This window comes from Pteronotus mesoamericanus, unplaced genomic scaffold (genome assembly GCF_021234165.1).
Source record: "Pteronotus mesoamericanus isolate MK-2021 breed Mesoamerican mustached bat unplaced genomic scaffold, CSHL_Meso_final contig_164, whole genome shotgun sequence".
Classification (NCBI taxonomy): Eukaryota; Metazoa; Chordata; class Mammalia; order Chiroptera; family Mormoopidae; genus Pteronotus; species Pteronotus mesoamericanus.
The window spans coordinates 111133-134307 of NW_026555065.1; the positions used below are offsets into that span (position 1 = coordinate 111133).

Sequence of the window (23175 nt, forward strand, 5' to 3'; positions counted from 1 at the left end):
CCTGTGAGAAAATACAATCATAGTTTAGTAGTTCGCTTAGTAGTTTATTGCTGGAGTTCAGGAAAAGGAGAGAAAAGCAAAGACACTGTATGTCAGCCTAAGTCTTTGCCCTCGCTGATGGAAAGATTCACTGGAGAAATACATACATTTCACTTTTATCCCCAGGACATGGGAATGTGGGTGTCACCATTTATTAGAAGACATTCTATATCAGTAGATACTTGGATTAAAAAAATGATCTCTTACATTTTCCAACCCTGCGTTCTGATCTTGCCAAAATGACAGAATGGTTGGTGCATGTTTTAGGGGAAGGTAATCAGCTACTGATCTTGGAACTAAAGTGTGGCAGACTTAGTTTTTGCACCTTTTCTTTTCCCTTCCTCACTGCTGGTGACTTGGCACAATCTATTATAATCCATATGCTCAGCATCTATTGTGGGATGAAATTTATGCTAATGATAAAGGTTTCTAGAGCTGATGCCTCTTCAACTCAGGAAAGCCGATGGTCAGGATCTTTTTGGGGTTGCTATTGAGTATGGGGATTTTGGGTTGCTATTGAGTCTGAAGCTGGGCCATAGAGTTGGATCCAGGATCCAGGTTTTGTGGGACCTGACACCTACACAATTTGGAGGACACCATTAAGAGAACAATTCAAAAATATCTTTGGAAAGTTTCACAAAAACGATATCATTTTGTGAACACATTGGAGACGGTGCAAGGTAAGGATCTTTAAGTTCAAGTTTCATTAACGCCATTATCTGCCTTTTCTGACCCTACTGTGGGCGAAGGGCTTTCCACGCCTCACCTCCTTCTGTCCCCACAACACACTCTATGATGTAATTACTATCTCCTATATACAAAATAGCCACGTAAACACGAATACGTTAAATATTGAGTCCAGCCCGAATGCTTCTTTCTCTCTACATCCCCACACTACTTCCCACGACACAAGTCCTGGGACCAGACACGCTCAAGGAGTGGCACCGTGCCAGGATTGTCCTGGGAAGGTTGAGAGGAGTGAGATTGTAAATCGCAGTCATTAAGTTGTAGAGTCTGTTTGGAACAGGCTTCTAGCAAATCCGGGAGAAAGACAGACTCCTGCTCCAAGCGGTCGAGTCTCCGAGTCTCCCTGTCTCCGCGCCCCCACGCCCGGCGGGCGTCTCTGCCTGCTCCTCGGTGCGCATGCTCTGTGCTGGCCGCCTTTGGCGACTCGGGATAATGGGAGCGGGGCGGAGGGGCCAGACCGGGCCATAACTGCTGGGACCCAGAGCTCGGCGGCGCCAGTGGGGCGCTGTTGGCAGCTGCTAAAGGGGTGTCTGTGGTGGCTCGCCCTGTGTGCGCTAGAGTGTGGATCGCTCGTCCGACGCAAACGCCCGGTCCGTCCCCAGGGCCCTCTGGAGGTGACTCGGGTGGGTCGGGCCGAGTGGCCTTGCCGCTTGGGAGGGCGGGGATGAGGAGTAGAGCCACCTCTGCCTCTGCCTGTCTCCGCCTGCGGCAGCCGCAGCGGGAGTCGGGGTGGGGGGCGAGCCTAGAGGTACTCCACCAAACTGCGAACCCAGACAAAGGAGGAGGAGCGGCCTGAGGCGCGGGCAGCGCCGCTGGGACAGGAGGCCGCCGCCACAGTCGCAGCTTGTGTCTCCTGGGCTCCGGGCCGCTGTGCTTCCTCTGCGGACGCAGCGCTAGGCAAAGCTCCCCGGGCCGAGGAAGCCGCCCCTGAAGCCCCCGCCCGCCCGCCGGCGCCGCCTCCGAGCCGCCTTGGCCGTAGCTGCGGCCCAGGCGGGAGGCGGCGGCCGGCGAGGCGAGGCGGCCCGCGCTCTGCCTGTCAGGTCACCGGCGAGGCCCGGCTCGGTCTGCGGGCAGCCCCTGATGCGGAGGCGCTGCCACCGGGGCAATGCAGCAGGCGCCGCAGCCGTACGAGTTCTTCAGCGAAGAGAACAGTCCGAAATGGCGGGGACTGTTGGTCTCGGCCCTGCGGAAGGTCAGTGCTGGTGCCCGGGCGGCCACGGGGGGTCGAGGGAAGTGCAGGGGCGGTTGCGGGCTATGTGGGCCGAGCCGGGCGGCAGGCTGGCCGAATGCCCGGCCTGTGGCCCCTCCGAGGTTCTAACGGGGAGCAAGCATGTCCTCCCAGGTCTCGGGTCCCCACGGGCCGAACTGTTTCTGGCAACAGGAGGTCTCATGATTGCCTGTTGCATCCAAAAGGATGTTTTCTCAAGGTTGGGGGGGCGGGGGCGTGCGTGTGTGTGTGTGTGTGTGTGTGTGTGTATGTGTGTGTTGGCTGGGCCCGGAAGGAGGGTTTTGTTGTGATCATAAAATTGAATTTGATGTTACAGTCATTTCGTCAGGCAACTTCCGCCGTTGACCAATTTGTTGTCCTCAGGCTGGATTCGGGCAAGAGAAAGCTGGTATTTAGACAGTTTCTAAAACAAAAACACATTTTCAGGCCCGGTAATTACTTTAAATCAAGTTCTTGGGGGCGTTCCCCTGGGCAATTTGCTTGCGAAGGGCATCTACTCACTTAAAGGGTAGTACTTTTTGTAACATAAATGTGTTTGACATGTGCGAAATGTCAGTGAGCGATACTCGCCCATTTACAATATTTGAGGTAACTAAAGTGCCTCTTCACTTCCTGAAAAACGTGTCCTTGTTTACAAGAGATTTCCCCTGTAAAATTTGATCAGATTCTATACTGAGTGCAATTTAGAACTTGGAATCATTTTAAGAGGACAAAAAAGATGTAACTCATAAAAAAAAATCAATCTTTTAAGTTGGGGGCGTCGCTAGGGTGCCTCTCTCCTGCAGATGCTGTCAGTCTTAGTGAATTTAGGTAGTAATCATACTACCATGTTTATAAGGAACTCTATTGTAAGGTCAAGACAAATGTAAAGGCTTTGAGTGCAAGATAAGATATGCCTGCGGAACTTGGGTTTTGTATGCCATCGATGCAAACTTAGTTCCTTCTGCCTTTTGTGTAAAATAATCAAGAAGAAATCGTAAAATAATAAAGAAAAATCAGCACTGAAAAGATTGCACTTGAAAATTAAATCTTTATGCATTAAGTATATATAAATGAAAGGTGATACATTTTAAAGGTAAAACCATTTTCCTCATACATTCAGAGTTTCAGATTTTCCCTTCTTTACATAATTCTTACAAGGAGAGATTGCCTCCTTGGGCCAAGTCATGTCCTTTTAAAGAACTTGGTGGAAGTGACTAAAGGCAAGCAGCTAGAGTTATAATTTCATTGGTACACTAGGTGTTAAAGTATTAAATTGACCTTCCTTCCATGGGCAGCCCTATTCTATAAGGAGAGGGAAAGAAATGAAAAGTGTACGGAATAGTGATTATGAACTCTGGCCTGCGTTAAGAGCAAAGAATAAAATTTTTAGATAGTAATTGACCCTTCAACCACACAGAAGTGTGAATGCAATTATCTAGTAGGTCTGTATTGTTGGCTGTGTGATGCAGGTGTCTACCTATTAGTACTTTCTGGTAGCAAATAGTATTTGAGTATGTGTTGTATAACTTACATCAGTAGGTAGCTTTGACAACCCTAACAATCCTTAATTCACAGATAGAAATTTATTTCTTCAGGTTAGCCTAGAAACAAAGCCAGGGCTAGCATGCAATCCTAGTTTATTGCTTGGAGACTATTATTTTCTTTTTATATGTTATGTTTGTTTTCCTGGAACTCAGGTTGCTTTGTAGGTCCATATTATCTTATTCCACAGTTTTTGTATATCCTTTGCTAATGGAATAAGTGCATCTTAGCCAATTTGGTCTTTTGAGATTAATTCAAGAAATAATTTTTAAAAATTTACTTATTATTATCATACAGTTGAGGTATAGCCCCACAGAAGACCCATTTTTGGGGTAAATTTTTGATGTTAGTAATTTGGATTATGTCTACTTTTGTGGTATCTGGGTATATGTGGTATTGCAATATGTAGGTTTATAGTGCCTCCTAAGAGTTGTAACTCTTAAGGAGCTCAAGTTTCACTCTTTCTTTGCTGGATATCTTAAATTCTGATATGTACCTGCCACTCATGTCTTTGCACAATGAGAATTCCTGCCATTTCTGGAGAGGCTCTGACTTCACAGGTATCTGGAACTTGACTTCCTTCCTCCAGCTGACCGGATAGTTAGAAAGACTACTACCATTAGTTTATTTCTCTCCCTTTCTCCCTCCTTTCCCCTCTTTCTAAAAATAAATAAATAAAATCTAAAAAAAAAAAAAAAGTTCAAGCACAGCACTGCACTGAAGAACACCTAGTAATCTCTTTTGTGTATTTTCAAATTTTGGCTAACATTTGTGAAAAACAAGAGAGAGAGAGAGAGTGTATTTGGCAAAGTCTCCATTGTTGACCTTGAAAATGCAAGGGATTTTTTAAACCAACATTAAGTATTCATTTCACTATGTAGAACCATGAACATCATTGATGGAAAAATAATTTTGGAAATAGAAATGTGTTAATTTTTTGTTTTGTTTTTGTTTTTTAACTTTTAAAACAGAAGTTTACCTTGAGCTTGAGCATTTAAATACATACAGAACTACAACAGGGTAAAGAAGAGCTAAATGGTACTACTAATGGATAATACATGCATTGTTAACATTACTGCTAAATTATGTATCTTACCTAAAAGAGCCATATCCAGAAACATAAATGCCTCCACAACTACTCCCCAAGAACATTGACACTATCATATTACTTGGGTGAAAAAAGAGGGATATATATTTGTAAATGCAACTTATTACGTGTCTTTGAAATACCTTTGGTACTTTGTGCATATGCTATTTGATTGTATGCTGAGAAAAGTCAATGTAAGCAATCTACATGTGGTAGACATGGCTTAATGTCATTTTATCAGGTTTTTTATTCCCTGATATTTCCCTTGTAGATGTCTTTTTTGTAAAGTGTTCTTCAGGAGGCTAGCCAAGGAAAAGAAATTATCTGTTAACCTACTATCCATAGTTACAGATGTAATAGAGAGCTGGAAAGAATTAGTTGAATTACTTTGTTCCTGAGTCTAATTTATTTCAGGTTAAATATCGACTCCCCACCCCGACTTTTAGTTTGCCCTTAGGTATTTGTCTAAAATTTAAGAGGTGTGAAAAAAAGTGTCTGAGTTAATTAATAGCAGGCAAGGAAAAAGAGGGTGGGGAGTTTTAATTTCAGAAATCTGAAAGATTCTAGTAGTTCTGCCTTTGTGCTGATGTCTCTTGGAACTGATTAAGAAGATTGCACTGGATTTTTTTCTGGGGCCTAGAAGGAAAGTATGAGGCTTTGAGAAGATGATGACATGAGAAGGTCAAGGAAGTAACATTGTGCTGAGTTGTAGAGGATATATTCAAGTATTTATTGAGTGCCTCCTATATGCGCCAGGCATTATTTTTGATACTGAGGTTGTAGCAAGGCCCCTGCTTTCATAAAGGCTTCATTCTAAATGGCTGTGACAGAGAGCCCTGAGAGAGATAGAAATAAAGAAGTAAATAATTATCTGAAAGATCTACAGCAATTAATAAAGCAAAGGAAGGGGGAGAAAGGGTTTGTGGCCAAGAGAAAGGTAGGAACATGACTTGTTTCAAAGAACAAAGATCAAGTCAAAAGAAAGAAATGAAGCTAGTTGGGAGAGTATGGGTAGACTAGGTTAAGGAGGTGTCCTGAGGGTTATTCATATAACAAAGTAATTACATTAACTTGATCAAAAATTGCTTTTTGAAAAGATCTCTCCAGTTGAAAGCTAGGAATGAATAGGGGATCCTATGGTTTTTGTGGCCTGTTCTGGATTTCCTAAGGCCACTGACTGTAACAGTAGAACTCCAGGGAGTCACTTGGAATTATTCCAAACTAAAGATGACCCACACTGACCCAAGGGGTACTGGATGAGCATTAGGGATGCATTTTAACTTGCTGCATTTAGCTCCCTGTCAGCTATGATTTAGTAGTCTTTTTCTAATTTCATTTTAATTTTGGTATGGTATATTTGGAGCAATACTATTCCATTAAAGTGTTTTATGCTGAGTATGCAAAGCATTACCTGTTACCACTTGACATAAATCAAGTATATGCCTTTTATATTAACCATGGCCTCTCTTTCAAGGGAACAGCAGTTTGATTTTATCCTCTCTTAGTCTGCATATTTGAATCAGTGGAGGAATTTTAATGGAACTAATGGATTTAGCATTATGCCATGTAGTCATGTTAAAAATTAACAACCTAAATTTTTTCTTCTTTTACATAAAACATATGATAGTTAAGTAGAAAGCTTTTGAAATATATAGTGTTCCACACTTCACATTTTAATGTGTAGAGATGAAGCAACACAATGAACATAAGATTTAGATGTGAGTGCTACTGTTGTCTCTTCCAAGTGAAGTTTTCAGTACCCTAGTTTTCTTATCAAATCACTTTGTAAATCAAATACTACATCTTACTTATATAGCACTTAGTGGCATTTGACAGTTGATCTCTTCCTCCTTGAAATCCTTTCTTTATTTGGTTTCCAGGACACCAAACTCTGCTGGTTTTCTCCCTCTCTGGCTATTCCTTGTAGGTCTTTTTCTTTGTTGATTTCTTCTCATCTCCCCAACTACATCATCCTAACCTCCCCAGAGCTTAGTTTTTGGACTTCTATTTCTATTTACAGTCTATTTCTTGTAGATCCCACCAGGGCTCTTTGCTTCACAGATAATTAGTATCTGATGATTTCCAATTTATATTTTTGGCTCAACTCTATCCTGAGCTTGGATATTCAGCTTCTTTCTTGATACGTCCACATAGATGTATGACAGGCATCTCAGCCAATACTGCACTCCTCTTCCCAGCAAACCTTGCTTCTTTTATAGTATTTCCAGTATCAGTGAATGGCTACTCCATCATTCTAGTTGTTTAAAATAAAAATCTTGAGTTATTCTTGAATTCTGTCTTTCAAAACCCATATCTAACCTGTCAACAAATCGTTTTAGCTCTACTTCACAGTATAGCTATATTCAGTCACCATTTCTTACTCTTCCACTTCTACCACCTACGACCAAGTCATCACCAGTCTCCTGAAGTATTAAGATAGCCTCTTAACTGGTATCCTCTCTTCTTCCTTTGCCCCATTCAATCTTTTCTCAGCATAATAGAGGTAAGTGAGATCATGTAATTCCTTAGTTAAAACTCGTATCAGTGCTTCTCAAAACAAGTCAAAGTCCACGATGGCCTTCTTGGCTCTTTAACAGCCTGGTGCTGCCTTACTCTCCCTTTTTCCCACTGATCTCATTTATTACTGTCCTCCTCCTTTTTTTTGCTTTACTCCTGCTCCACACTGGCTTCCGTGTACCTACAACACACAGACATGTCATATAGTCTTAGGGCTTTTGTACTTGCTGGTTTTTTTTCTGCCTAGAATAATCTTCTTGCAGATTAAAAAAAAACAAAACAAAAAGAGCAGCCCTTGTACCTCCTTTGTCTTCAGGCAGGCAACCTTCATCTTCTTGAAGAAGCTTTCTCTTGCAGCCTGTCTAAAACTGCTAAGTCTCCTGCTTCCCGGACATTCCTGTGGAGATGTTCAGAACATGACCCAGTCCAAACTTACCATCTTCCATAAACCTACATCTCCAAGATAAGTGATAATCTCAGTTCTCAAGTCGGAAACCTGGTCATCATCCTTCCCTTCTCTTTCACACCAGGCTCATGACTAATCAACACTGTGTCTTGATTCTTTCTCCTAAAAGTTTTCTAACTTTTTTGCTATATATCCCCCCAAAAATTTTGAAAAATTCACACATTCTTATGTTAACATCTAAAAATTTTCATCTTTAAGTTCAAATAGTTGCAGAGGATACAATTTTGTGTTTTTGATATTTTAAAATAAAACAGTTTGATCAATCTTTTAAATGTATCCAGTGAAATCTAAATACCCTAACAATTTGATACCATTTATCCTTTTAAAATATACATAACAAAGTGCCTTTTTTAACAGTTGGAAAGTTTACATTGTTCTTCTGTAAACTTTTCATTCCATTTCTCCTACATAATTATATTCTAATGCAATATTTTTGTGTTTAAAAGCTTTAATCAATCCTTCCTTTGTAATTATACTTTGTAACAACAAAAAATTCTATTAAATTTAAAAAATTTCCCCAATGACTATAAAGCTTTAAAACCTTTCTTTTGGGTTGAATAATTACTAGGATGTAGTTGATCAAAAGAACATAAATGTCATAAATTTTGAAAAATAATCATAAAACCTTATTGAAAATGCATTATTTGGTGTCATGTATGTAGCTGTTTGTGTTATGTTTACATTTGTTCATGTTTTATGGGTGAAGATTACCTATCTCTAGAATGAGATAGGATCTTGCTGTCGTAAATCAGGCAGGATTCAGCCCCAATTCTATTCCTGTTTTTTATATCTGTAGATGTAATCCCTGAGATCTCTTGTTAACATAAATAGAAGAAAAAAGCAATCAAACTCATTTTTTAAACTTTCTTCAAATTATATGCCAAAATTTATATGGTGATCTATCTAAAAATTATTTTTAATGCTCTGTCAGCCAGCAACTGAGTTAGGTTCTCCTTCAGTTTTGTTTAAAGCAAAATGTGGAAAACCACCTGACTTACAAAATGATTTGTTCTCCAGTCTTTAGAGTTATTCAGGTTTTCTCCCCTCCCTTCCCCTCCCCTCCCCTAAATCCTCACCTGAGGATATGTGTTTTGATTTGAGGGAGAGAGGAAGGGAGAGAGAGAGAAGAAAACAAAATATCGATCGATCGATTGCCTCCTGTGTAGTCCCGACTGAGGATGGAAACTGCAACCTTTTTGGTGTACAGGATGATATTCCAACTGAGCCACCTGGGCAGGGCTAGAGTTACTCGCTTTTTTATTTTCTAGTTTTTCCAGGACTTATCAAATGACTGATAATTGTAAATGTTACTTTTTTACTTTTTTTATATAAAAGTACTTTGTTTAGTCCAATATATCCAAGAAAGATAGGGAAATAAAACAGCATTAACTTCATTACACCTTAGCCATTGCAATATTTATTGATAAAATGTATTTTACCTTATCACATTTTTTAAATATGTTTTCATTGAATCCTTGGAGCTGTAGATCTAGTTTATTGTATTAGTTTTCTGTTGCTCCATAACAAATTATCAAAAACTTAGTGGCTTAATACAACACATTTATTTCCTCACAGTTTCTATAAGTTAGAAGCCCAGACACAGCCTAACTGGGATCTCTGCTTAGTGTCTCACAAGTATGAAATCAAGATTTTGGCAGGGGCTGCCATCTCATCTGAGGCTTGGCGTCTTAATTGATTTCCTTGCATTTGCAAGTCTTAGCCCTCCGCTCCTACTGGCTGTCACCATTTCTTGCCACATGACTTTCCCTGAAACTGTCAATTTGCTTGTTCCAGGCCAACTGGAATGCACTTACTGCTGTTTCTTGTCTCATACTTCTAGACCCTTTTTAAAGGACTCACCTGATTTAGGTCCAGGCCCACTTAGGATAATCTCCCTTTTGATTAACTCAAATTCAACTAATTAGGGAACCTTAGTCACCTTTGTAATTTAGGGTAACCTGATTACAAGAGTGATATTCCATTATATTCAGAGGTGCTGCCCTCTCTCAAGGGGACAGATAATACCAGGGGTGGAAATCTTGGGGGCCACCTTCAAATTCTGCCTACCATTTTCATTTTATGGAAGATATCCAGCATATGACCTAATTGTCAAGGTCAGTTTTAGTTGTCAAGCCAACCAGCATAATCATATTTATCTTCTTTCACACAAAGTCTGGCCTAATTTTTCAGTTCAAATGAATGTATTAATACATATCACATGCCAACCATCTCATATCTGAAATCTAATTGTAAGATAGAAAGATAGATATGAAAATTTGCTTTGAATTTTTCCGCCTGAATGAAATAAGATAATGTTGCCTTTAGTATTTCTTAAAGATGCTTTCTTTTCTTTGTTCTATTTTTTTGACAAAACGCTAGGGCAGCAATTTTCAACCTTTTCATCTCATGGCACACATAAACTAATTACTAAAATCCTACAGCATACCAAAAAAATTTTTTTGCCTTTCTGACAAAAAAAAAAATAGGTAGAATTTTGATTCATTAATGCCAGATGGTTATTGTTGTGTTGGTTGTTACCATATTTAAATTTGACAGTCTTAATTAAGTTCTGGAAAAGAGGTCAGTGTCCCTAACTAAATAGTCAGGTATTACCTGTTTTAAAAATTCTTTAGGCCCACCAGTATGCCTCTTGTGGCACATGGTTGAAAATTTCTGGGCAAGGGGATGAAAGAAGCAAGATACTTAAATGAAAAATATTTATAATTTTCTATTTGTTTAGTATCCTAGAATTTCTTTATTTCCATATTTTATTGACCCCAGGGCAATACAGAATAGTGAGATTTAGGAAAGTAAGACATCTATCTGCCTTTCTTTAGTAAAGTGGGAGGAGGGCAGTTGTGAAGGAGAACCTGCATTACTCCTTGAGTGCAGGGACCTTGTCAGGCAGATCTTCAAGAAAGGGTACACGTGGTAGTTTGATAGTGTGCTAAAGGATGTGGCTATTTGGCCCAAGGAGTCCTAAACTTTGACTGAATAAAACATATTTAGTAATAGTAATATTTTCCCAGTTCACAGGGGAAAAAAGCCAATATTAATTTTATTTTCAATTTTTTTATAAGCTTTTTTTGAAAGTCTGGTTCCTGCTGCAGCTTACTTGGTAGTAAGTAGTGGAAAACATGAACAAGAAGTGATAGAGAGGTTTTACACGGAAAACAGCTTAGGGTACTTTTTGTTTTCTCTTACAAACATGGGCCTATTGTTTAAAATTTTATGGTCATTTATGCTAACATATCTCTGCTTACTATAATGAAATATAAGTATCTTAATATTTCATGTTCTGCTAAGAGCACAGTGATTTCCAAATGCTCTACCACTGGAACAAGATGGGAACCACTGATACAACCTGTACCTTTTTGGCTTTATAGGCTAGTGGCTGCCAGTATGGGAAGGTACTTACAGATCACATGCTGTTTCATGCCAATCAAGAAAAATTTTGATGGCAAAAATTTTAGCTTCAACTAATAGACTTTTCTTCATGTTTTGATTAGTTTATGGTAAGCCCTCACCTAATATTAAGCTATTAGAATGAAATTCCCGGCCTGTGACTTATCTCATTTTAAATAAACCAACAATACATCGAAAACCTGTCAAGAAAGCACCTAATTAAGAGTGCTGAATCTAAGTGAGAAGTGAATATTAATAGACAGTGGGAATGGGGAACATGGAATGGGAATCTCCTCATTTATAATGTTTTATGAGATAACTAAGTCTCTAGGTAAATATCTAGTGAAATAAAAACAAATATTATAGAGTGCTTAATTTTTCCCAGTCTCCAGCTTTCAGCCAGGCCAAGAAATCTGTTTGCTACTGTGAATTTATTTATTTAGCAAGTATTTATGGAGTGTTTTCTCTATGCACAACATTGTAGATACTACATTGTAGATACCTGTGTGTTAGGTAAAAGGGGTAGTCAAATAGAAAGAAACCTAAAACATAAGAAATGATCCCTGACCTTAAGTGAGTTTATAGTGTACAACTGGTCTCAATTCTTGATTATATGTCTTGATCAGAGACTGCTACCTTAGATTTTATATTTATATGACTTTAACACCTTTATTGGGAATATAATTGACATACAATAAACTGCACATATTTAAAGTGTACAGTTTTTTTATGTATGTATACATCAGTGAAACCATGACAGTAAAGACAGTATATCCTTAAGAACCATAAGTTTTCTCATGACTCTGTGATTTTCCCTCCCTTTCCTTCCCACTCATCATCTGAAAGCAGTCACTGATTTGCTCTCTATCACCATGGATTGCACTTTTCTAGAGTCGTGTAATAATGGATTCATCCAGTATATACTCTATTTTGTCTGGCATCTTTCACTCAATATAATAATTTTCAAATTCATCCACATCGTTGCATATATCAGCAGGTCATTCCTTGTTATCGCTTACTAATATTTCATTGTGTATTTATACTGCTGTTTGTTTATCCATTCACCTGTTGATGTGCATTTGGTTTTCAGATCTTGGATGTTACAAATAAAGCTGTTGTAAACATTTGTATACAAGTATTTGGATGGCCATATGTTTCCTTTTCTTTTGGATAATTACCAAAGAGTGACTGACTCAGATAGTAGGTGTATGTTTTAATTAACTATCAAACAGTTTTCTTTTCAAACTGTTGTACAGTTTTACACCCCCATCAGCAATATGAGAATTCCAGTTCTTCTGCCAACACTTGGTATTTAACTTAATTTTAGCTACTCTAATAGATGTGTGCTGGTATCTTGTGGTTTTAGTTTGCATTCTTTAGATGCTTAATAATGGTGAGCATATTTTATGTTCTTATTTACCATCCATATATTATCTTTGGTGAAGTGTTCAGATATTTTGTCCATTTTGTTGTTTTTTTAAAGTATATTTTATTGATTTTGCTATTACAGTTGCCCCAATATTTCCCCTTTTGTCCCCCTTCACCCGGTACCCCCACTTCCCTCCAGCAATCCCTCCCCTTCACACCCATGGGTCATACAAATAAGTTCTTTGACTTCTTCATTTATTTCCTATACTGTTCTTAACATCCCCCTGTCTATTTTGTACCTACCAATTTTGCTTAATCCCTGTACCTTTTCCCCCATTCCCCCGCCTTCTGATCTCCATATCTGATTCTGTTCTAGTTGTTTGCTTAGTTTGTTTGTTTTTTAGATTCAGTTGTTGATAGTTGTCATTTTACTGTTCATAATTCTGATCTCCTTTTTTTCTTAAATGAGTCCTGCTAACCTTTCATATAATAACGCCTTGATGATGATAGATTCCTTTAGCTTTATCTTACCTGGGAAGCACTTTAGCTGTCTTTCAATTCTAAATGATAGCTTTGCTGGATAGAGTAATCTTGGTTGTAGGTCCTTGCTTTTTGTCATTTTGAATACTTTTTACCAGCCCCTTCTTGCCTGCAAAGCTTATTTTGAGAAATAAGCTGATAGTCTATGGTAACTCCTTTGTAGGGAACTCTTTTCTTTTCTCTTTCTGCTTTTAAGATTTCCTATCTTTAACCTTTGGCATTATAATTATGATGTGTCTTGGTATGTTCCTTTTTGGATCCAACTTGTTTGGGACTCTCTGTGCTTCCTGGACTTGTATGTCTATTTCCTTTGCCGAATTAAGGGAGTTTTCTTTCATTATTTTTTCAAATAAGTTTTCAATTTCTTGCTCTTCCTCTTCTCCTTCTGGCACCCCTATGATTCAGATGTTCACACTTTTGGAGATGTCCCAGAATCTTCTTACTCTCTACTCATTTTTTTGAATTCTTGTTTCTTCATTCTGTACTGGTTTACTGTTTATTTCTTCCTTAATGTTCCAAATCTTTGATTTGAGACCCAGCTTCCTTTCCTTCACTGTTGACTCCCTGTGGACTTTTCTTTATTTCATTTAGCGTAGCCTTCATTTCTTCCCATATGTGTTTGCTATACTCAGTGAGTTCTCTGAGCATCCTGATTACCAGTGTTTTGAACTCTGCATCTTATAGGTTGGCTATCTCTGTTTTGTGTAGTTTTTTTTGTGGAGTTTTGGTCTGTTCTTTCATTTGGACCATATTTCTTTGTCTCCTCAATTTGGCTGCCTCCTTGTGTTTGTTTCTGTGTATTAGGTAGGGCTGCTTTGACTCTCTGTCTTGGCTCATCTGTTAAGTTGTAAGGGGTGAACCTTAGGTGTCCACCAGGGTGGGGCTACCCACTTTACTGCTTTGTGGCATTGTTTGTGGGGGAGGGGTTGGAGAGGAACAACGCCACTTGCTTGGCTCTCCTGCCTACCCCCTCCCCCCGTTTCCAGTCACTTCACTTGCTTACATATGCAACTGATGCCCCTCTACCTTTTGCCCTGGTGGTGGTTCCAGAGTGGGTGGTTTGCATACTTTCTAGGACAGTGGATGCCCTTTAAATGTATTCTCCTGGGAGACTGGCATTTTCTTCCACTGTCCCAACCCCCACTGGTTTTTACAGTCAGAAGTTATGAGGCTTTATTTCCCCAGCACTGGAACCCTGGGCTACGCTCTCTGGCCTGGGGCTGGGATCAGTAGCTCCCCAGGTGACCCCCCTGGTTTTTATCCACCACACGTGAATGTGGGACCTTCAGTTTCACTGGCTGCTACAGCTGCCTCACCCACCGTTGCCACACCATGTCCTTTCTGCCCTGGCTCCCCATCTCTGCCCCTCCTACCTGTCTGGATGAATATTTCTTCTTTGAATCCTTAGTTGTAAGACTTCCATAAATTCAATTTTCTGGCAGTTCTGGGTTTTTTTTGGTTTTGTTTTGAAGTTAGTTGTGATCCTTCTTATGGTTGTGCGGGGAGGCGAAGTATGTCTACCTACACCTCCAGCTTGCTGGAAGCTGTTTGTTTTCTTATTGTTGAGTTTTGAGAGTTCTTTATCTGTTTGAATACAAATCCTTTCTCAGATATATGCTCTACAAGGATTTTCTTCTAAGCTGTAATTTTTTTTTTAGTTTCTTAATATTATTTTTGAAGAGCAAGTTTTAAATTTTTATAGAGTTTATCTATTTGCTTTTGTAGAGACTGTGCCTTTAGTGCCATATCTAAGAAATCTTTAGTTAATCCAGGGTTACAAGAATTTCTCCTATTTTTTCTTCAAGCAGTTTCATAGTTCTAGATTTTACATTTTGATTTATGATATATTGAGTTAATTTTTGTATTTAATGAGAATTTTGTATGTCTTATGTTTGTGTTCTTGCATGTGGATATCTGGTTGTTCTACCACCATTTATTTTAAAAGACTATCTTTTCTCCTTTGCTAAGGGCCTTTGAGCCTTTATCAAAATCATTTGTCTATATATAATTTTATTTCTGGATTCTCTATTGTGTTCCATTTATCTTTCTGCCTATCTTTACATCAGTCCAACAATGTTTTGATAATAGTCGCTTTATAAAAATTCTTGAAATCAGGTAGTTTTAGCTTTCCAACTTTGTTCTTTTTCAGAGTTGTTTTGGTTATTTTAGGACCTGTGTATTCCCTTAAAGTCTGCATATCAATTTCTACAAAAAAAAAAAAAGCTGCTGGAATTTTGATTGGGATTGTGTTGAATTTACAGATAATTTCAGAGGAATTGACATCTTAACAATATTGAGTCTTCTAACCCATAAAGTATATCTTTTCATTTATTTAGGTCTTTTAAATTTCTTATCAGCAATATTTTGTAGTCATTAATGTGTATCTTTAGAATGAAATTTGTTTTTTTCTTTTTTTTGTCCTTTCTCTAGAATTCTTTGGCTAATTTAGGTTCTTTGCATTTCTCTACAAATTTTAGTATTAGCCCATCAACTTCTATTTTTAAAACCTTGCTTTTTTCTTTTTAAATTGAATTTTTAACTCTTTCATAACAAACAAAACTTCCAGTATTCTTAACATTTGCAGCCTTGCAGAAATCTTGGCAATGGAATGAAGAATTTGGCATAAATAAATGTCACAGTGTGTAGCCAAAGGGATTTATTTCTACATTGTGCCAGAAACTCAAATGTTAGTTGATTAAAAATACACTGGCAGGAATTTTTATTTGATTATAAATAAATATCAAGACTTAAAAATATAAATTAGAAAATAATATTCTGAAATTTGTCAAATATAAAGTTTCTTGAGATAAAATAATTTAAAGTTTAATGTTATTTTAGGTCTCTGTGCCTGGATTTATAGTGTGACTATTTTGTTTACAGTGTATGTGTAAGAAAATACCTCTGGCAATTTGAAAATATGATGTAACTAAAATACAGGTCTGACTTGTTAATCTACTATTAAAGACTGAAAATTATTTTAATTGTTCTTTTTCTGACTAGTCCTTCAGAAAATTATGATTGGTGAGTTTGTTCTAATGTGGTAGTTTTATGTTTACTGTATCTGAAGGTGCTGAGGTAGTAAATATTGTCAAAGTGCAAATTATGATTATATTTTATTGTCGTCTTGATGTCCTATTAGTATTTATGGGTGAGATTTTAACATTGCATATTTGTTTTTATGAATCTTAATATTTGCAATTACCTTAAGAAGTTTGGTGTAAGAAATTTTGATGCTTAATGTAGAAGTTCCTTTGCAGGTTATTTACTAAAATCACAGTCACAGAGAAAAAACAATTCATCCCAACTAGACATTATCATTTGTTACTTAATTTCTTTCTTTTTTTAAAGGTATATTTTATTGAGTATGCTATTACAATTATCCATTTTTTTTCTCCTGTTTATCCTCTTCTACCTGGTACCACCACTCTCTCCAGCATTCCCCTCCCTTAGGTCATGTCCATGGGTCATGCATATAAGTTCTTTGGCTTTTCCATTTCCTATACTGTTCTTAACCTCCCCCTGTCTATTTTGTACCTACCAATTATGTTTCTTATTCCCTATACCTTTTCCCCCCATTCTCCCTGTGCCCCCTTACCCTCCCTGCTGATAACCCTCCATGTGATCTCCATTTCTGTGATTCTGTTCCTGTTCTAGTTGTTTGCGTAGTCTGTTTTTGTTTTTGTTTTTTTAGGTTCAGTTGTTGATAGTTGTGAGTTTGTTGTCATTTTACTGTTCATAGTTTTGATCACCTTTTTTTTAAAAAATAAGTCCTATTAACATTTTGTATAATAAGAACTTGGTGATGATGAACTCCTTTAATTTTCCCTTATCTGGGAAGCACTTTATCCTTCCATTCTAAATCATAGTTTTGCTGGGTAGAGTAATCTTGGGTGTAGGTCTTTGCTTTACATCACTTTGAATACTTCTTTCCAGCCCCTTGCCTGCAGTTTCTTGAGAGATATCAGCTGATAGTTATAGGAATTCCTTTATCGGTAACTCTTCTCTTGCTGCTTTTAAGATCCTCTCTTTATCTTTAACCTCTGGCAATTTAATTATGGAGTGTCTTGGTGTGTTCCACTTTGGGTCCTACTTGTTTGGGACTCTCTGAGTTTCCTGGACTTGTATATCTATTTCCTTCACCAGACTGGGGGAGTTCTCTTCCTTTATTTTTTCAAGTAAGTTTTTAGTTTCTTGCTCTTCCTCTTCTTCTGGCAGCCCTATGATTTGGATATTGGAATGTTTAAAGTTGTCCCAGAGGTTCCTAAGCCTCTCCTCATTTTTTTAAATTCTTGTTCATTCTTTTCTGGTTGAATGTTTATTTCTTCCTTTTTTTCCAAATTGTTGATTTGAGGCCCAGTTTTCTTCCCTTCACTGTTGCTTCCTTGTATATTTTTCATTATTTCACTTTGTATAGCCTTCACTTCTTTATCTTGCGACCGTACTCAGCCATTTCTGTGAGCATCCTGATTACCAGTGTTTTGAACTCTGCATATGATAGGTTGGCTATCTCCTCGTTGCTTAGTTATTTTTCTGGCATTTTGATCTGTTCTTTCTTTTGGGCCATATTTCTTTGTCTTGGCACACCTGCTACATTGTAAGGGGTGGAGTCTTGGGTACTTGCCAGGGTGGGGCAACCCACTTTGCTGTGTTGTGGCACTGTATGTGAGTGAGGGATCAGAGAGGGAACAGTGCCACTTGCTTGGCTCTTGACTCACTTTCAGTCACTTCCCCTGCTGTCCATAAGTGAATTGTGCCCTTCAAGGTGCTGCCCCAGTGCTAATTCCCGGGAGGGTGGGCTTGTGTATATTCTAGGACTCTGTAGGCCCCTCCAATGGACTCTCCTGTGAGACTGACAGTTTCTCCCACTGCTGCAACCCCCCACGGTTTTTACCAAGAGGTTTTGAGACTGAACTCCCAGCGCTAGAACCCTGGGTTACACAGTCTGTCTTGCTCCCCAGTTGTTCCTCCCAGTTTATCCCCACACAGATGTGGGACCTCCTGGTGTTCTAGCTGTTGCCTTGGCGCATCCTCTCCACCCTGGCTGCCTGTCTTCATCCCTCCTCCCTGTCTGGATGAATGTTTCTTCTTTAACCACTTGGTTGTTGGACTTCCATACAGTTCCATTTTCTGGCAGTTCTATTGTTGTTTGTTTTTAAATTCGTTATCCTTTTGGTTGTGTGAGGAAACGAAGCCTATCTACCTATGCCTCCATCTTGACTGTACCAATTAAATGTTATTTTAATTCTCATGCACATTTTCACTGAGTTGGGCCTTTGGCTCTCATGGAAGAATGTTGGAAGAAATAGCCCTTTGATCGCTTCTCAGCCTTTTGGCTAAGAACTAGCCCTTTGATTTTATATAAAAAAGAAAAGTCTTTTTTGTTATGCTGTACTAATAGAAATATATAGTAAATGTAGGTTTTTCCTCTGTCATGTTAATTTTCAAGATATAAGAGGAAATGTTTAGTTCCCCCAAATCTATTTTGAATTTATAAGAAAACATTGTAAAACCTGACTTTTTGGATAATGGTCCTATATGAATTTCTAACTGCCTTATTTAAATTCTTTTTATCCAAACTTCTTTAAAAAATAGTCTTTATATAATTGTCTCAAGTTTCATGTGTCCTTCCTCTTTCCCACTTCCTCACTTCAAATCATGTTTCTTTATAAATCAGTTTGTGTCTTGTCAAAATTATTTATGCATATAAAAAGATAACTAGCTCCATAAGGCTTGTTGTGAAAAAGTACCTCCTCCTTATTCACAAAATTTCCTGCTTTCTACAATCACTTTTATTTTTCACGGTGATCTGTTTCAGTATTCCATATCAGTAGGGACAAAAAGTGCTTACATTGCTACTTCTTGATTTTTCTGTTGTGTGCATTATTGTTGACTTTCCAGCATGGAAGGTAAGGATTTAATATTCTCTAATATACATATACCTTTCTTTTTCTAACCATACACATATGCTTCTTGCCTTCCCCAACCCCATGGTTATATCTTAATTTTGGTTGAATCAATATTCCACATTTACATTATTATGACTGCAGATCCTATTTTTTTTAATGAAACCACTTTTTTTCCTACCTAACCCTTGCTTTTTACTGGAGTTAATAATTGTCTTGTTTTCTTGTTTGTGTAGTTTTCTATGTACTTATTCATTCAACTCAAACTCTCTACCAGTTATTTAAACATCCTCTCAAGATTTTTAGAACCATCAGATACTTGTATCAATTTCATCTTCTTGAGATACTTTCTCCAAGAGCCTTGTGATCTACTCCAGTTAGGACTTGTGACCTTTTTGCCTGTTGTACAACTCTCATAATTTCTCTTCACTACATCCTGAGTGTTCCTTTGGCCTTTCTTCAGTATTGGTTCCTCTGTTCCTTACCCCGTATTTTTCTCATTCTTGACTTACCCTCTTGTTTTAGTGTGGAACAAACTATAGAAGCTTGATGAGAAAGGGTACATAGGGGATACAGTTTTGACCTTGTTTTGTCTAAGCATGTCTTCATTTTACTGTAACAGCTGACTTATTAGCATGTATGTTGGAAATCATTGCCTTCTAGCTTCTAGTGTTACTGTTGAAGTCTGGAGGTAGTCTAATGTCTCCTTCTTTGTATATGACCTATTTCCTCCCTTTATTGTAAGCTTGTAGGATATTCTCTTTGGATTATTCTCTAGTATTCTAATGTTTAAATTTAATTCATTGAGGTGGGGGCTAGGAGGACACTTTTGTCTTAACTTATTGATAATGTTGCCCCTTGATTTTCTATTTGCTAGGTGATTCTCTAACTTTTTAAAACCTTATCTATGGTAAAGGGTAACACACAACCAGAAAATAACGTAAAACATAAATATACAATTAGAGGAACACATATTTAACCATTACCCGGAATAGAAAACAACACATTGTCAGCACTTTCCTTAATAGAACTCTCCAGAAGGTAACCACTGTCTTGCTTTTCTATATAGCTTTACCATCTAAAAATGTATCCCTAAACACTAGTTTAGTTTTTCTTATCTTGAACTTTGTGAATGGAATCCCACTGTGTCTATTCTTGTTATCTGGCTTCTTTCTGCCAACATTATTTTAAAGATATATCCATATTTTAGGCATCTATAGTTACCCTTTTTTTCTGTGCATATATTTTATTGTATGAATATGCCACAATTTATCTCTTCTACTCAAGACTGATCTTTGAATTTCCTTATTGTTTGAGGGCATTTCTAATACTATTACTTATGAGCCCTCTTATATATGACTTCTGGTAAATGTGTGTGCTTATTTCTTTGGAGGAGTGCTGTTCAATAGATATATATGTAAGCCACATATGTAATTAAAATTTTTCTCATAGCCACATTTGAAAAGTTAGAAGAAAAAGATGACATTGATTTTAATAATGTTTTATTTAACCCAGAAAATCTAATTATTCCAACACTTAATCAATTTAAAAATTGTTAAGGTACTTGACATTTTTTAGTGCTGAATCTTTGACATCTGAAATGTTTTTTTATTATAGCTCATCTCACTTCAATGGAGCTACATTTAGGTGCTCAATAGCCCCATGTGATCAATGTTTATTATATTGGACCACATCGCTCTATATATATCCAGTAGATAATGGCAAAGTTTTATAAAGTGATTGAGCTATTTTGCACAACAGGGCAAATGTGAGAGCTCCCATTTTCCACATAATCACCAGCACTTACTATTCTGTCAGATTTATTAACTTTGTTCTCTCATGAGTGGGTAATAGTTTTATTGTGATTCAACTCACTTTTCCCTGATTACTAAAGAGCTAGAATACCTTTTCATGTTTATAGGCCATTCGCATTTCTTCTTTTGTGACATACTAGTTTAAGTATGTTTTTTCCCATTCTTTTTAATTGGGATTTTTATTTTACTTTTGAAAGTTTTAGAACTATATGTATATATATTTTTTCTTTTTTTTCTGGATATAAGCTGTTTTGTTTCATGTTATGTAGATCTTCTCCAACTCTATGACTTGCCTTTTCACTTTCTTAAAGGTGTCTTTTGATGAACATAAGTTTTAAATTTTAACATAGTTAAGTTTATCAGTAGTAATTTCTATGTCTTGTTTAGGAAATCCTTTCCTGTGTTAAGGTCATGGAAACATTGTCTTGTTTTATATCATAAGAATCTTTATTAGGTCTATTTTTAACAGGTCCAAAATCCAGCTCGAATTGATTTTTATGAAGTTAACTTCAGGGTATCTGTGATTTCTCTGAAACTGTATAGAATACTGTATGTGTATATGATTTTCTTGGTGGTAAGGAGGAGAGCAACAAATTTTTATACAATCCCCAAAAGTGTAAGAACCACTGTTCTGTGGGTTAAGAAAATGTGAATAGGAGTTGAGGTGCATTCTTCTCCATATGGGTATTCAGTTCACTATTCATTCATTTCCCTCACCTTCCCATAACATGTCCCCCACACCATACTCTGTAGTGCCACCGTTATTGTAGTATGTGTGGACTTGTTTCTGTACTATCTCTCCTGTTTCATTTATTTGTTTGTCTATTATTATTATTATTATTATTATTATTTTATCCTCACCTGAGGACATGCTTAGAGGGGAAGAAGGGAGAGAGGAGAGAAGAGCATGTGACTGATTTTCTTAGTCTTTTGCATTTCCATATAAGTTGTGACATTATCTTATCAATTTCAGCAAAATAAACTGTTTGGGTTTTTTTTCCCCGGTCAATGAAAGGGAAACTTGATTGAGGGTTATGGTGTTCAGGTTAAAGGCTGCCCTGTGGACCCAAGGGGGTGGTGGAGAGGCCTTAATTAACTCCTCGGGGAGCAGGTTGTTGGTGTGACAGAGTCAACAGTTGACAGGGCTGCAGGGTGCAGGTGGCCGTAACACCTGAGACAGATCATCTTGTTGTAGTTGTACTTCCAAGTAAGCTGGCAGAGGGAGGGCTCCATGGTGCCACCTCACAGATGAAGCACCAAGTACAGGGTGGACTCTTTCTGAATGTTGTAGTCTAAGAGAATTAGGCCATCCTGTAGCTGTTTGTCCACAAAAATCAGATGCTGCTGGTCAGGTGGGATGCTCTCCTTGTCTTGTCTTTGAAAAAAAAGAGATATCTAACAACAAAACAGCTCAGCAAAACTACATGGTAACAATAAGGAAGGAGTGTACACCGTTGTAAAAGAAAGTGGACTAGCATCTACTTCATACACCAGGTGTATAATCTGTAAAGTAGCATGGTTATTTAAAGATACCTCAGTTGCTGAGATTTCTGACCTAGTGTTCAGGGACTTTTAGTAGATATATTAGTTAACTTCAGGGTATCTGTGATTTCTCTGAAACTGTATAGAATACTGTATGTGTATATGATTTTCTTGGTGGTAAGGAGGAGAGCAACAAATTTTTATACAATCCCCAAAAGTGTAAGAACCACTGTTCTGTGGGTTAAGAAAAGTTTATAGAAGCCAAGAAATACAGGTTTTTAAAAAAAAATTTGTGTTTTATGTTTGCATTTGAGTAACCATGCTAGTAAATTATTATATATACAATTCTCTTTTATTCAATAAATACTATTTTCCCTGTATGTTAACTAAGAACTTTCTTTTTAAAGGTTCAGGAACAAGTACATCCGAATCTCTCAGCTAATGAAGAATCTCTCTATTATATTGAAGAGCTGATTTTTCAGCTGCTTAATAAATTATGCATGGCCCAACCAAGGACTGTTCAAGATGTGGAGGTAAAAACTATTTGTTATTTCAAAAATACACTGAACAACTGTATAAATTAATTTTTGAATCTGAATATATATCATTGTTAATTATTGTGGAAACTAATGCCATTGAAGTCATATGTGGATTATATAGTCAGTTCATTTTCAACAAACGTCAAGACAATTCAGTGGAGAAAGGAAAGTTTGTCAGCAAAAAAAAAAAAAGTGATAGAAAAACTGGATAAATTTATGAGGCAAAAACTCTTGAAACCTATCTCTGACAAAAGTTAATTCACGATTGATCATGGCCTTAAACATAAAAGCTGAAACTATAAACTTTCCAGAAAAAAAATGCAGAATATGTTCATAATCTAGGGTTAAGCAAGTATTTTTTACAGAGCACTCAAAGACAGTAAGTATTAAAGAATAAAATTGATGAGGGAAAAAAATGTGTAAGTCACAGGCTGGAAGAAAATGTTTGCGATACATATTCCTTATGAAGAATTTGTATCCAGGATATGTTGACTCCTACAAATCAATAATAAAAAG

The 23175-nt window shown here is 37.5% G+C and overlaps 1 protein-coding gene across 2 annotated transcripts in view; it reads left to right on the plus strand.

Moving 5' to 3' along the window:
- Window positions 1-1543: 1543 nt before the first annotated feature.
- Window positions 1544-23175, plus strand: part of LOC129064134 (son of sevenless homolog 2) — a 93982-nt gene continuing 72350 nt past the window's right edge. For both annotated transcript variants that reach the window (XM_054565210.1, XM_054565211.1), the window contains exons 1-2: window positions 1544-1978; window positions 22528-22653. In XM_054565210.1, coding sequence (XP_054421185.1) covers window positions 1892-1978; window positions 22528-22653 — 213 coding nt within the window. In that variant the 5' untranslated portion in view covers window positions 1544-1891. The remainder of the gene's footprint in view (window positions 1979-22527; window positions 22654-23175) is intronic.